This window comes from Somniosus microcephalus, chromosome 34 (genome assembly GCF_052327205.1).
Source record: "Somniosus microcephalus isolate GS21.2 chromosome 34, FLI_Smic_1.0, whole genome shotgun sequence".
Lineage (NCBI taxonomy): Eukaryota > Metazoa > Chordata > Chondrichthyes > Squaliformes > Somniosidae > Somniosus > Somniosus microcephalus.
In genome coordinates this window covers 15139617-15151884 of record NC_141020.1, presented here as the reverse complement: position 1 = coordinate 15151884, position 12268 = coordinate 15139617, and the positions used below count along the sequence as shown (strand labels likewise).

General features: G+C 56.0%; 1 protein-coding gene across 1 annotated transcript in view; it reads left to right on the top strand.

The window, feature by feature from the left end:
- med29 (mediator complex subunit 29) overlaps positions 1–7166 on the top strand; it is a 33117-nt gene extending 25951 nt beyond the window's left edge. Inside the window, exon 4 of the mRNA XM_085973426.1 lies at positions 5606–7166. Within this exon, the coding sequence (XP_085829552.1) occupies positions 5606–5821 (216 nt within the window). The 3' untranslated portion in view covers positions 5822–7166. The remainder of the gene's footprint in view (positions 1–5605) is intronic.
- Positions 7167–12268: the final 5102 nt, after the last annotated feature.

Genomic DNA, 12268 nt, shown 5'->3' with positions numbered 1-12268 from the left:
GGGAACGTTAGTCCCACAGTGAGTGATTCCCGTACACCGGGGAACGTTAGTCCCACAGTGAGTGATTCCCGTACACCGGGGAACGTTAGTCCCACAGTGAGTGATTCCCGTACACCGGGGAACGTTAGTCCCACAGTGAGTGATTCCTGTACACCAGGGAACGTTAGTCCCCACAGTGAGTGATTCCTGTACACCGGGGAACGTTAGTCCCACAGTCAGTGATTCCCGTACACCGGGGAACGTTAGTCCCACAGTGAGTGATTCCGTACACCGGGGAACGTTAGTCCCACACAGTGAGTGATTCCCGTACACCGGGGAACGTTAGTCCACAGTGAGTGATTCCCGTACACCGGGGGAACGTTAGTCCCCACAGTGAGTGATTCCCGTACACCGGGGAACGTTAGTCCCACAGTGAGTGATTCCCTGTACACCGGGGAACGTTAGTCCCACAGTGAGTGATTCCCGTACACCGGGGAACGTTAGTCCCACAGTGAGTGATTCCTGTACACCGGGGGAACGTTAGTCCCACAGTGAGTGATTCCCGTACACCGGGGAACGTTAGTCCCACAGTGAGTGATTCCCGTACACCGGGGAACGTTAGTCCCACAGTCAGTGATTCCCTGTACACCGGGGAACGTTAGTCCCACAGTGAGTGATTCCTGTACACCGGGGAACGTTAGTCCCACAGTGAGTGATTCCCGTACACCGGGGAACGTTAGTCCCACAGTGAGTGATTCCCGTACACCGGGGAACGTTAGTCCCACAGTCAGTGATTCCCGTACACCGGGGAACGTTAGTCCCACAGTCAGTGATTCCCGTACACCGGGGAACGTTAGTCCCACAGTGAGTGATTCCCGTACACCGGGGAACGTTAGTCCCACAGTGAGTGATTCCTGTACACCGGGGAACGTTAGTCCCACAGTGAGTGATTCCCGTACACCGGGGAACGTTAGTCCCACAGTGAGTGATTCCCGTACACCGGGGAACGTTAGTCCCACAGTCAGTGATTCCCGTACACCGGGGAACGTTAGTCCCACAGTGAGTGATTCCCGTACACCGGGGAACGTTAGTCCCACAGTGAGTGATTCCTGTACACCGGGGAACGTTAGTCCCACAGTGAGTGATTCCCGTACACCGGGGAACGTTAGTCCCACAGTGAGTGATTCCCGTACACCGGGGAACGTTAGTCCCACAGTGAGTGATTCCCGTACACCGGGGAACGTTAGTCCCCACAGTGAGTGATTCCCGTACACCGGGGAACGTTAGTCCCACAGTCAGTGATTCCCGTACACCGGGGAACGTTAGTCCCACAGTGAGTGATTCCCGTACACCGGGGAACGTTAGTCCCACAGTGAGTGATTCCTGTACACCGGGGAACGTTAGTCCCACAGTGAGTGATTCCCGTACACCGGGGAACGTTAGTCCCACAGTGAGTGATTCCCGTACACCGGGGAACGTTAGTCCCACAGTGAGTGATTCCCGTACACCGGGGAACGTTAGTCCCACAGTGAGTGATTCCCGTACACCGGGGAACGTTAGTCCCACAGTGAGTGATTCCCGTACACCGGGGAACGTTAGTCCCACAGTGAGTGATTCCCGTACACTGGGGAACGTTAGTCCCACAGTGAGTGATTCCCGTACACCGGGGAACGTTAGTCCCCACAGTGAGTGATTCCCGTACACCGGGGAACGTTAGTCCCACAGTGAGTGATTCCTGTACACCGGGGAACGTTAGTCCCACACAGTGAGTGATTCCCGTACACCGGGGAACGTTAGTCCCACAGTGAGTGATTCCCGTACACCGGGGAACGTTAGTCCCACAGTCAGTGATTCCCGTACACCGGGGAACGTTAGTCCCACAGTGAGTGATTCCCGTACACCGGGGAACGTTAGTCCCCACAGTCAGTGATTCCCGTACACCGGGGAACGTTAGTCCCACAGTGAGTGATTCCTGTACACCGGGGAACGTTAGTCCCACAGTGAGTGATTCCCGTACACCGGGGAACGTTAGTCCCACAGTCAGTGATTCCTGTACACCGGGGAACGTTAGTCCCCACAGTGAGTGATTCCCGTACACCGGGGAACGTTAGTCCCCACAGTGAGTGATTCCTGTACACCGGGGAACGTTAGTCCCACAGTGAGTGATTCCCGTACACCGGGGAACGTTAGTCCCACAGTCAGTGATTCCCGTACACCGGGGAACGTTAGTCCCCACAGTCAGTGATTCCCGTACACCGGGGAACGTTAGTCCCACACAGTGAGTGATTCCCGTACACCGGGGAACGTTAGTCCCACAGTGAGTGATTCCTGTACACCGGGGAACGTTAGTCCCACAGTGAGTGATTCCCGTACACCGGGGAACGTTAGTCCCACAGTGAGTGATTCCTGTACACCGGGGAACGTTAGTCCCACAGTGAGTGATTCCCGTACACCGGGGAACGTTAGTCCCCACACAGTGAGTGATTCCCGTACACCGGGGAACGTTAGTCTCAGAGTTACTAACCCGGGACGTGGTGAGTTCAAATCCCTCTCGCATTGAATTCATAAATCTGGGAAGTTCTGAACTGGAAGCAGAAAGAGACGTTGCCGGATTGTGGTAATTGTCCTTCAGGGAGAGAGCTGCTGCCCTATGTGGTCTGGGCCCTCTCCTGACTCCAGACCGCACTGTGCAGTTGACTCTTCAAGTTAATACGGCCTTGCCATTCCGTCCCACATCCCGGAACACATGCAGTAAAGCCCCAAGGTGTGCTGGAGCCAGGGGGCAGGTCCTGCTTTTAAAGTGGTGGGGCGGGGGGGTGCGGGGTTGCAAGACGGGGTCCACAGCGCTCGTGAATGCAGGGCGGGACTTCACAGGCATGCTGGGGTACTACAACAAGCAACTCTGGTTAAACATAGAAGATAGGAGCAGGAGTAGGCCATTCGGCCCCTCGAGCCTGCTCCGCCATTCAATGCGATCATGGCTGATCATCCAAATTCAGTACCCTGTCCCTGCCTTCTCCCCATATCCCTTGATCCCTTTAGCCTTAAGAAATATATCTAACTCCTTATATATATTAAATGAATTGGCCTCCACTGCCTTGTGTGGTAGAGAATTCCACAGGTTCACCACTCTCTGTGTGAAGAAATTCCTCCTCATCTCTGTCCTAAATGGCTTACCCCTTATCCTTAGACTGTGACCCCTCGCTCTGGACTCCCCGACCATCGGGAACATCCTTCCTGCATCTAGTCTGCCCAGTCCTTTTAGAATTTTATAAGTTTCAATGAGATCCCCCTCTCATTCTTCTAAACTCCAGCGAGTACAAGCCCAGTCGACCCAATCTCTCCTCATACGTCAGTCCTGCCATCCCAGGTATCAGTCTGGTGATAAACCTGGCAAAGGAGAGGTCAGGACTGACGTGTCACACGGAGCACTGGACCCTGGCTGGGGGAGAGGGCTGGCTCGCTCTCCACTCAGTCGGACGAGGTGACGGGGGCGAGGGGAAATGCAGCTTCCGGTCTGGATGAATGACTTCCCCCCCCCCCCCCCCCCCCCCGCCCATGTCACTGATCCAAAAAAATCTTTGAGTCAGTGAGCGGAACCTGTTTGCTGCCTTGTATTTCCGATCAGGGCCGATGCTTCACCAGAGGGATCGAAGGAAAGACCTGTGTTCCTAAAGCCTCTCACCACATCTCCGTGAAACATCCCAAAGCTTTACTCACTCAGTGCTCTGCAGTGGGATGATCGCACCCAGTCCCACAGACCGAGTTCAGACGAATGCTGAGTTATTCTGTGTTGCCCAACACACTGGGAGTAATCGCAGCACTTCAAATAGAGCCCTGGGACGTTCCACCTGAACAGGCAGATCAGACCTCGGTTTAACGTCTCATCCGAGGGATGAACCCCCTAATAATACATTGCTCCCTCAGTACTGCCCCTCCGACAGTGCGGCGCTCCCTCAGTACTGTCCCTCCGACAGTGCAGCGCTCCCTCAGTACTGCCCCCTCCGACAGTGCAGCGCTCCCTCAGTACTGTCCCCTCCGACAGTGCAGCGCTCCCTCAGTACTGCCCCCTCCGACAGTGCAGCGCTCCCTCAGTACTGTCCCTCCGACAGTGCAGCGCTCCCTCAGTACTGCCCCCGCTGACAGTGCAGCACTCCCTCAGTACTGCCCCTCCGACAGTGCAGCGCTCCCTCAGTACTGCCCCTCCGACAGTGCGGCACTCCCTCAGTACTGCCCTTCCGACAGTGCGGCACTCCCTCAGTACTTGCCCTTCCGACAGTGCAGCGCTCCCCCCAGTACTGCCCCTCCGACAGTGCGGCGCTCCCTCAATACTGCCCCTCCGACAGTGCGGCACTCCCTCAGTCCTGCCCCTCTGACAGTGCAGCACTCCCTCAGTACTGTCCCTCGAACAGTGCGGTGCTCCCTCAGTACTGCCCCTCCGACAGTGCGGCGCTCCCTCAGTCCTGCCCCTCTGACAGTGCAGCACTCCCTCAGTACTGTCCCTCGAACAGTGCGGTGCTCCCTCAGTACTGTCCCTCCAACAGTGCGGCGCTCCCTCAGTACTGCCCCTCCGACAGTGCAGCGATCCCTCAGTACTGCCCCTCCAACAGTGCGGTGCTCCCTCAGTACTGTCCCTCCGACAGTGCAGCGCTCCCTCACTACTGTCCCTCCGACAGTGCAGCGCTCCCTCAGTACTGCCCCTCCGACAGTGCAGCGCTCCCTCAGTACTGCCCCTCCGACAGTGCAGCGCTCCCTCAGTACTGTCCCTCCGACAGTGCAGCGCTCCCTCAGTACTGCCCCTCTGACAGTGCGGCACTCCCTCAGTACTGCCCTTCCAACAGTGCAGCGCTCCCTCAGTACTGCCCCTCCGACAGTGCGGCGCTCCCTCAGTCCTGCCCCTCTGACAGTGCAGCACTCCCTCAGTACTGTCCCTCGAACAGTGCGGTGCTCCCTCAGTACTGTCCCTCCAACAGTGCGGCGCTCCCTCAGTACTGCCCCTCCGACAGTGCAGCGCTCCCTCAGTACTGCCCCTCCAACAGTGCGGCGCTCCCTCAGTACTGCCCCTCCGACAGTGCAGCGCTCCCTCAGTACTGTCCCTCCGACAGTGCAGCGCTCCCTCAGTACTGCCCCTCCGACAGTGCAGTGCTCCCTCGGTACTGCCCCTCCGACAGTGCGGCGCTCCCTCAGTACTGCCCCTCCGACAGTGCGGCGCTCCCTCAGTACTGCCCCTCCGACAGTGCGGCGCTCCCTCAGTACTGCCCCTCCGACAGTGCGGCGCTCCCTCAGTACTGCCCCTCCGACAGTGCGGCGCTCCCTCAGTACTGCCCCTCCGACAGCGTGAAGTGTCAGCCTAGATTTTTGTGCTCAAGTTTCTGGAGTGGGACTTGAACCGATGACCTTCCGACTCAGAGGCGTGAGTGCTGCCCACTGAGCCACGGCTGACACCTGGTCAGAGAGGAGAAGAATCAGCCATGGTTCCTACTCTGCTTTCCAGTGACATCCACTGCACAGTGGCTGTGTGGACAGGGTTGGACTCAGCGTCGATGCCCTCCGTTGTCGAATAGCCTGCGGTGTGGGTGATTCACCTCTTGACCTTTTGATGCTGACGGTATCCCTTCCTTTGCAGAGACTGGCCTTCGAATGCCTATCCCAAAGCATCGACAGTGCTAAGCACTCGCCAAACCTGGTTCCCACGGCGACCAAGCCCGACACAGTGCAGACGGAGAGCCTGTCATACACGCAGTACCTCAGTATGATCAAATCGCAGATCTCCTGTGCCAAGGACATTCATAACGCCCTCCTGGAGTGTTCGAAGAGGATTGCCAGCAAAGGGCAGATCTGAGCAGGTCCGGGGTGCCTGCAATCTGATTCAAGGACTTGTCCATGAATTTTCAATTCTGGGACTCTGCTCCAGCATGCCGCAGTGTCTCCCGTCTCCTGGGATCCAGCCGAGGGCACACTGTGGGCGGGGAGGTGTGACGGCGGGCCCCAGTCTGGTGCCTGCCTGTTGGGTGTGCACCTTCTCCAAACCCCCCCACCCCTGTGGCCGAGACTGGCTGTGGTGTGTTCCCATTTGTAGAGCCGGGTTAAGGGCGTGTGTACAATAAAGGGTGTCGTTCTGTCCGTCTGCCAGTGTGACTGTCAAACATTTGTCCCCTTAAACAGGCTCAGCCTGTCCTCTGTCTGTACATGTCCCGAAACAGGGCACTGCACCTCCCGCGGCATAATCGCAAAAGGTGTCCACCGGCTCGGTGTGTGCGTGGCACGGATGGAGCAGGGCAGCGGTCAGCGGGCTGACACTCAATGGAAATCCCTTGAATTTTTCCTCTTCCCTGAAGGCAGGGATAGCAACACAGGCCATTCAGCCCCTCGAGTCTGTTCCGCCATTCAATTAGATCATGGCCGATCTGTATCTTAACTCCAGTGCTCCATATCCCATCCCACCCTTACCTACCCGTCTCAGCCTTGAAGTCCCAATTGACCCTCAGCCTCAACAGCTTTGAGAGAGTTCCAGATTTCCACCACCCTTTGTGTGTGAAGAAGTGCTTCCTGACATCACCCCTGAACGGCCTGGCTCTAATTTTAAGGTTCTGCCCCCTTGTTCTGGACTCCCCCCACCAGAGGAAATAGTTTCTATCAGCCCTATCGAATCCCTTTATCATCTTAAACACCTTGATTCGCTCACCCTCAACTTTCTAAACTCAAGGGAACACAAGCCGAGATTCTGCAGCCTGTCCTCGCGGTTTAAGGCCCCGGTGTCAGTCTGACGCTGTCGACTCTTACTGGGGCCCAGCCGTCCGGTGCCTTCCCTGGGGTGCAGAGGCTGATCTGTGTGACTCAGCCCATCCCGGGAGCACATTCCAGCCACACAAATGTTTTTTCTGACTCCCCAGTGTTTAACAAATGTGTAAATATCTCCCACTGCTGCAAAATAGTGCAGTAAAGGTGAGGAATCCTGCAGCAGGCAGGATGGGGACTCCAGGGTCAATCCCCAATCTGCTGCTGACGTTGACCGGCCCCTTCACTGAGCATCCGCTGTCCTATTCACTCCCAGGGCCCGTGCAGCAGGGCCCCGCTCACTGCTGGAGGAAGAGCCAGTTCAACCCGGCTTCGGTGCAGTCAGCAGGTGGTGCAGGAGAGGCTCGGCTCATTTACCCAGTTCCTCAAATAAAACGTCGTTAATGTGATCATGTGCCCAGAGTGCTTTGTGTACGTATCCATCTTGTATCTTCAGTTCTGGTGGCGTCTGGCGCAGTTTACTCAGACACGGGCAGAAATTGGCCTCGGACGGTGGCATAGAGCAGGCGATATCAGCTCAGCCGCCCGTGATGCGCAGACCCTGATAGTCAGCCCCGTGACAGCCAGTGGAATTAAATATCAGGCCTGCGACTAATGGGCAGCCGATCCGATACCGCCCGAGGCGAATTTCTACCCCTTCATATAATAAAAGATAGTTCGAAAGAAGCATGTAGCGCAAGATAATGGCTACCAAGTTGAGGAGTTTAATTAGTTCAGTATAAGTTTCAGTCCGTAAGGGTGACCCCGAGCTTCCGGTCGCCTGTCATTTTAATTCACTGCCCCATTCCCACTCGGACCTCACCGTCCTCGGGCTCTTGCATTGTTCTACGGAAGCTCAGCATAAACTCGAGGAACAGCACCTCATCTTCCGATTAGGCACTTTACAGCCTTCCGGACTCAATATCGAGTTCAACAATTTCAGATCATAACCTCGGCCCCCATTACATTTTTACATATATTTTTGATCCACACCTTTGTTTTGGCCCTTTCCCCTTTTCTCTCTCCCACATGGCAGCTGTCTCTCATTCTGCCAGCGCATTTCACACCTAATCTAGAGCCGTCTTTTGTCTCCACTAGTCCGACCACCATCTCGTCTGGTTTTGAATACCTCTTAATGTCTCTTCACTTCTCTTGTTCTTTCATCCCCATTTCCCAGCCCCCAAACTGGCCTTTTAATCGGTTTCATTTCCTGTGCTTCTTCAGTCTTGACGAAGGGTTTCGACCCGAAACGTTGACTCTATTTTCTCTCCACGGATGTTGCCGGGCCTGCTGGGTTTTTCCAGCATTTTCTGTTGTTATTTTGGATTTCCAGCATCTGCAGTATTTTGCTATCGAGGAGTTTAATTAGTTCAGTATAAGTCTCTCCCTCTGTCTTCTCTCTCCCCGGACCACTCACCTTCCCTTCCTGGCCGCCATGCTAGCTGATATTATAAATGGTTCTCTCCACCATGGGTACTTTCAAATCTGCCGTCACCACCCTCCTCCTCCTCCTCCTCAAAAAACCAAACCTTGACCCCCTCCGTCCTTGCAAACTACCGCCTCGGCTCCAACCTCCCTTTCCTCTCCAAAGTCCTTGAAATATGTCGTCGCCTCCCAAATCCATGCCTATCTTTCCCGCAACTCCCTGTTTGAATTCCGCTCCTGCCACAGCACTGAAACGGCCCTTATCAAAGTCACAAATGACATGTGATGTGACTATGCCTATCCTCGACCTGTCTGCAGCCTTTGACACAGTTCACCACTCCATCCTCCTCCACTGCCTCTCCTCCGTCGCCCAGCTGGGCGGGACTGCACTCGCCTGCTTCCATTCCTATCTCTCCAGTCGTAGCCAGAGAATCACCTGCAACAGCTTCTCTTCCCGCTCCTGCATCGTTACCTCTGGTGTCCCCCAAGGATCTATCCTTGGCCCCCTCCTATTTCTTATCTACATGCCGCCCCTCGATGATATCATCCGAAAACACAGCGTCAGTTTCCACATGTCCGCTGACGTCACCCAGCTCAACCTCACCACCTCCTCTCTCGACCCCTCCGCTGTCTCTGATTTATCACACTGCGTGTCCGACATGAGCAGAAATTACCTCCAACTAAATATTGGGAAGGTCGAAGCCATTGTCTTCAGGACCTGCCACAAACTCCGTCCCCTCGCCACCGACTCCGTCCCCCTCCCTGGCCACTGACTGGGACTGAACCAGACCATTCGCAACCTCGGAGTCCTATTTGACCCTGAGATGACCTTGCCCCGACAGCTGCCTTTTCTCCCTGTTCCCTGGGTGCCATGCTGCTAAAATAAGTAGGAGTTCATTTATCGGAAATGGAGTACTGAGTGTGTGTATCAGGGCTCTGTGTGTGTGTGTGCAGGCGTGTGTCTCAGTTACTGTGTCTATGTGTGCATGTGTCTATGTGCATGTCTGTGTATGCGTGTGTCTGCGTGTGTCTTTGTGTGTGTACGTGTGTCTGTGCGTGTCTTTGTGTGTGTGCGCGCGTGTCTTTTGTCTTTGTGCGTGTGTCTGTGTGTGCGTGTGTCTCGGGGAGACTGGATCCTCTCCGTGTTCTGAGATCGGGTGAGCCCAGGCCTACCCGCTGGCAGCCCAGCGCAGTGTCTCGGGGAGACTGGGCCCTCTCCATGTTCTGAGTATGGGAGGGTTTGCTGTTGTAATCTAACCTGTTTCATTCTTACCAGTTTTAAATCAGGTTCTGGTCAGAGTCCCTAGTTCCTGGACACTGTGTCCTTTCAACAGTCTGTCTGTGGCAGGGTGCCGAGCCCAGGGGGATTCCTCTACTGCATTGAATAGAATTTTAATCAGAGCCTCTGAATATTCCTCAAATTGTCCGATCATGTTCTACAGACGACAAACTCTGATCGATCTGTTTGTAATTAAACGTGGAGAGGGAGCACAAACTATTGGCAATAACACAGGTATAGCGAGAATGGTCAGTCACAGGTCACATGCCTTTTGCAGGATAGTTATCTGAGCGAATTTTATAACCGTTCAGCTTTCCAGAGACAATCCAGAGCTGGTGAGGAGTATGTCGTAGATCCACCATGATGTATCTAATCATCTTCGAGCAGCTATTTGGGCAGAAGTTGGCCCTCCTTTGGGTCTGATCAGAAACCGTGAGATTCCCAGCACTCGATCACAGGTCAGCGCTGAAACCCCTTTCTCCGTTGAAGTCAGATTTTCAGACACATTTAACAGCAATTCATTTGTAAATATAAAGGAAAATGCTTCATACTGAGCTAACGGAATAAATACATTTATGCAGGTGTGTAAAAGAAAGACTTGCATTTATATAGCGCCTTCCAAAATCTCAGGATGTCCTAAAGTGCTTTACAGCCAATGAAGTACTTTCTGAAGTGGTCGTCACTGTTGTAATGTGGGAAACACACAGAGTAAGATTCCACAAACAGCAATGTGAATGACCAGATAATCTGCTTTTGTTAGGTTGGTTCAGGGATAAATATTGGCCAGGACACCGGGGATAACTCCCCTGCATTTTTCCAATAGTGCCATGGGATCTTTTACACCCACCTGGAGAGCAGACTTGGTTTAACATCTCATCTGAAAGACGGCACCTCTGACAGTGCGGCACTCCCTCAGCACTGCACTGGAGTGACAGCCTGAATTTCTGTGCTCAAGTTCCATGGAGTGGGACTTGAACCCATGACCTTCTGACTCCAAGGCGAGTGTGCTACCCACTGAGTCACAGCTGACCCTTAACAGAATTGGGCTCACACCAACACCACAGGATATTTATTTACTCTGGGAAGTTGCGCTTCCAGACACACACCGAGCTTGTACGGGACACAGCACACTGTCTGACTTAGGGCCTGGAGGCACTGGTTACCTCTTTAATCAAAATGAAACAGAACTGTTACGAGTTTGTGAGGGGGTCACAGCGGAGCGGCGGAGTTTGCGCTTTCAGAAGGTCGATGTGACGGGAGATTTCTTTTTTTGGCGGTGAGAGCTAGGCAGGTGAGATGGTGGGTGGGTGAGATGGGGCGGGTGAGATGGGGCGGGTGGGATGGTGGGTGGGTGAGATGGGGTGGGTGGGATGGTGGGTGGGTGAGATGGGGCGGGTGGGATGGTGGGTGGGTGAGATGGGGCGGGTGGGATGGTGGGTGGGTGAGATGGGGTGGGTGAGATGGGGCGGGTGGGATGGTGGGTGGGTGAGATGGGGCGGGTGGGTGAGATGGGGTGGGTGAGATGGGGCGGGTGGGATGGTGGGTGGGTGAGATGGTGGGTGGGGCGGGTGGGATGGTGGGTGGGTGAGATGGGGCGGGTGGGATGGTGGGTGGGTGAGATGGTGGGTGGATGAGATGGGGCGGGTGGGATGGTGGGTGGGATGGGGCGGGTGGGATGGTGGGTGAGATGGGGCGGGTGAGATGGTGGGTGGGTGAGATGGGGCGGGTGGGATGGTGGGTGAGATGGGGCGGGTGGGATGGTGGGTGAGATGGGGCGGGTGGGGTGGTGGGTGGGTGGGATGGGGCGGGTGGGATGGTGGGTGAGATGGGGCGGGTGGGATGGTGGGTGAGATGGGGCGGGTGAGATGGTGGGTGAGATGGGGCGGGTGGGGTGGTGGGTGGGTGGGATGGGGCGGGTGGGATGGGGCGGGTGGGATGGTGGGTGAGATGGGGCGGGTGGGATGGTGGGTGAGATGGGTGGGGTGGTGGGTGGGTGGAATGGGGCGGGTGGGATGGTGGGTGAGATGGGGCGGGTGGGGTGGTGGGTGGGTGGGATGGGGCGGGTGGGATGGTGGGTGAGATGGGGTGGGTGAGATGGGGCGGGTGGGATGGTGGGTGGGTGAGATGGCGGGTGAGATGGGGCGGGTGGGATGGTGGGTGGGTGAGATGGGGCGGGTGAGATGGGGTGGGTGAGATGGCGGGTGAGATGGGGCGGGTGGGGTGGTGGGTGGGTGGGATGGGGTGGGTGGGATGGGGCGGGTGGGATGGTGGGTGAGATGGGGTGGTGGGTGAGATGGGGCGGGTGGGATGGTGGGTGGGGTGGTGGGTGGGAAGTTGGGTGAGATGGGGCGGGTGGGATGGTGGTTGAGATGGGGCGGGTGGGATGGTGGGTGGGTGAGATGGGGTGGGGTGGTGGGTGGGTGGGATGGGGCGGGTGGGTGGGTGGGTGGGATGGTGGGTGGGATGGGGTGGTGGGTGGGAAGTTGGGTGAGATGGGGCGGGTGGGATGGTGGGTGAGATGGTGGTGGGTGAGATAGGGTGGGTGGGAAGTTGGGTGAGATGGGGTGGGTGAATGTCGGAGAGGGTTCTGCTGGTTGATGCTGGGTGAGATGGTGGGTGGGAAGTTGGGTGAGATGGGGTGGGTGAATGTCGGAGAGGGTTCTGCTGGTTGATGCTGGGTGAGATGACACACAGAGATTGGTGGAAGGGCGTGAGGTGGGTTTGGGTGTCAGCACCATCTGAGAATGAGTCTGGACTGACGGCTTCCTGCAGGTGGCAGCCCGGTACAGTGAATGGAAACTTCACTCA